The 3044-nt window shown below is 31.3% G+C and overlaps 1 protein-coding gene across 1 annotated transcript; it reads left to right on the top strand.

Moving 5' to 3' along the window:
* Positions 1 to 1131: 1131 nt before the first annotated feature.
* LOC126764455 (uncharacterized) lies at positions 1132 to 1783 on the top strand. The gene is made up of 4 exons (XM_050482140.1): positions 1132 to 1156; positions 1217 to 1414; positions 1488 to 1615; positions 1680 to 1783. Exons 2-4 carry the CDS (start codon positions 1329 to 1331, stop codon positions 1775 to 1777), a joined length of 312 nt encoding a protein of 103 aa, XP_050338097.1. The 5' UTR covers positions 1132 to 1156; positions 1217 to 1328; the 3' UTR covers positions 1778 to 1783.
* Positions 1784 to 3044: the final 1261 nt, after the last annotated feature.

Genomic DNA, 3044 nt, shown 5'->3' with positions numbered 1-3044 from the left:
TTAATTATTATTGCAGAAAGAAGAAGAAGTTGGACACAGAAGAATTATGAACGACGGGGTGTTGGACCGACAAGGGTTAATTTTTTTCGAGCGCTCGAAATATCGTGCAAAATCATAATATTTCTTATTGTTTTTATTACAAAAAACATAAAAAATAGGTAACGCGCCATATATATTCGTAAATTGGAATTAAAAACACGAATTTTAAGACATTTCCCGTGAAAATTGGTGCACGTTTTCGGAAAAGCCGCTCTCCTGAACCTTTACCTTTTTTTCGAGCGTTCTTGCGTTGCGTTCTTTCTGCAATAATAATGAATTATAAATTTTGCTATTATGTATTTTTCATTTTTATGAATTCTCGTTCAGTCTCGAATATCGAGAATATCGATATTTCGAAAACGATCAGTGCATGAATCAACAGTATTACATATATAATTGATAGAAAATATATTTTTAACATCTAAAGACGTGTTAAGTGTAAAAGTGAACTTTTAATTTCGGGAAATACGATGCTTTTTTATTAAAACAAAGAAAATATTGTTTAAAGGCACGCGCCACACATATTCGTAAAATAGAATTAAAATCGAGTATTTCAAGACTTTTCCAGTGAAAATTGGTGCACGTTTTCGGAAAAGCCGCTCTCCTGAACCTTTACCGGAAAAAAAATAACCCTGGTCGGTCCAAAACCCCGGTGTTCATACTTCTTCTGTGTCCAACGTCTTCTTCTTTCTGCAGTAATAATTAATTATAAATTTTCCTATTATGAATGTCTCGTTTTAACCAATTCCTTTTCAGACTCGTATATTGAGAATACGAGTATCGATGTTTTAATTTCTTTTTATTTTTCCAATTATTATTATTTCTCTATTATGTATCTATTATTTTTATCAATTCTCGTTTAGTCTCGAATAATAGTATGTTTACATATAACGAGATTATCTCCATTAACGAGATTAACTCGATAATCCGTAATTAAGAAACGAGATTTACCATACAAAATTCCTCTCTAGTTAATCCGAGATTAAAAATTAATCTCAGATTACACAACTAGATTAGCGGTGTTATTCCTAATTTTATCGATAATTTTTGCGAAAAAGAGTAGAAATGTCAAATGACAAAGTAAAAAAAAATGGCCGACAGCGAGGGAAAGAGATTAGTAAACTTATTTTTAATAAAATTATTATTTAAAATATATGTAAATTTGTTAATTTTTCAGGAAAAAGAGATCAAGGTGGAACAAAGACAAAGTTGAACTTCTTTTATGCTTGTGGGAGGAAAAATTGCCACAGCTTCGTGGTGTAAAACGTAATTCTCACGTTTTTAAGGATATGTCTGTAGAAATGGCCACAAAGTGGCATGTATATTCCGCTAATGAAATTCGTGTGAAAATACATAATTTGTCAAATAAATACAGGTAAGTTTATTTAATATGCATGTGCATTTATTCATATAAAAGTTTTCAAAAAATTACAAAAAAAAATTTACAGAGATGAGAGGAAATCTATTGGTCCCTCTGGCGGCAGCCCTTCGACATGGGAATTCTACCCTAAAATAAATAGTATCCTAGGGAGCTATAAAAGTTTCAATTTGGAAACATTGGTGGAGGAGAGCACAGGTTAGTAAAACAAAACAGAAATTTGAAAAGTTTATATTTATTTTTATAAACTAATTTATTACAGTTCACGAAGTTGTAGACTGTGCATCACCCCTTAACAGCTCTTCCATTACGCTGGATTCCCAGGAAGAATTGCCGTTTGTAGACGAGGAACCTTTCTAGAAAAAAAGAAAAAAACATACTTCAAATAATATTCAAAATGAATTTTTGGAGGAATTCCGGGCTTCAAATAGAAAAATTAAGGTTGAAATTGAAGCAATTAAAGAGGATGGCAAAGAGGCCCCTGAAATTGAAAGAGAAAGAAATGCCATCCTCGAAAAATTCTTAGAAGCATATAACAACATATCCTTGAAAACGTGAGAATTACGTTTGACACCACGAAGCATATATCTAGTCCCGGAGAAGATTTTTTTTATTTTATATATGTATATGTATATGTATATGATTTTCTTTTTTTATTTTATATTGTTATGTATGTATATAAATTTTAAGTTTTTATTAATTATTTTGTTTTTCTTATGAATTATTTTCTTTTGTTAATGAATTAATATTGTTATATTGTGATATATTAATATGAAAAATGAATTGACTGTAAATGAAAAAATGAACTGATAAAATAAAACACTTAAACTTACATAGAAATAGAGCTATAGATTTTCTGATGTTCTCTGCATTAGGGTCGTCGGTTCCAAAAATGAATAATGGATCAGGTTGCTCTCGTGGGTGTGCGCTTTCGAAATTTGTTTGCATTTGCAACCATTTCGTATTTATGCTATCATTCATTTCATTTACAAAATTGTGCAAGACGCAAGAACAATTTTTTTATTAATATAGCGTTTTTAATATCGTTCTCAATTCCTTTCCCTATCCTTCTATACCTTGCCTTCAGGTGGCCAAAAGCGTTATCCAAAACCCTTCGAGATTTAGATAAGTGGTAATTGAAAATATTCTCGTGATCCTCAGCGGCTTGGTTATATTATAGGGCTTCATTAGAAACGGAGTAAAGCGAAACGCCGAGTCTCCTAGAACTACAATTGGGACATTAATGTCACAAAGTTTTTTCGCATTCTCTTTAAGCAGAGGGTTTTGCAAAATTCTTTTCAAGTCGGATTTTTCAAATATTTGGGAATCATTACAACGACCAGGTGCTCCACATTAATGTACATAAATAAACCTATATCTAAAAAAAATGTTTTAAGTATTTTCCAAAACATGTATGTTGTTAACTTACCTGTAGTCTACGAGGGCTAGTAAAACCATTGAGTACCAACCTTTTTAGTTGAAATAGTCAACAGCATCAGATGCGGAGGGCCTAATCTCAATATGAAATTCATCTGAAATAAATTTTATTTGCATGTTATGGGTAAAATATTTCAAATTCATAAACTTACCTACTGCGCCCAGACGTGGGGGAAATGCAATTTTTCTA

The sequence above is a fragment of the Bactrocera neohumeralis genome, unplaced genomic scaffold, assembly GCF_024586455.1.
Source record: "Bactrocera neohumeralis isolate Rockhampton unplaced genomic scaffold, APGP_CSIRO_Bneo_wtdbg2-racon-allhic-juicebox.fasta_v2 cluster09, whole genome shotgun sequence".
Classification (NCBI taxonomy): Eukaryota; Metazoa; Arthropoda; class Insecta; order Diptera; family Tephritidae; genus Bactrocera; species Bactrocera neohumeralis.
The sequence above is the reverse complement of the archived record's forward strand: the minus strand, read 5'-3'. Positions and strand labels throughout refer to the sequence as shown.

Bases quoted from the DNA above. Each gene is read 5' to 3' on its own strand.
- LOC126764455 (XM_050482140.1), top strand. From the start codon at position 1,329: ATGTCTGTAGAAATGGCCACAAAGTGGCATGTATATTCCGCTAATGAA. The intron at 1,415-1,487 runs GTAAGTTTATTT...AAAAATTTACAG, and splicing joins AATTTGTCAAATAAATACAG to AGATGAGAGGAAATCTATTG. The intron at 1,616-1,679 runs GTTAGTAAAACA...AATTTATTACAG, and splicing joins ATTGGTGGAGGAGAGCACAG to TTCACGAAGTTGTAGACTGT.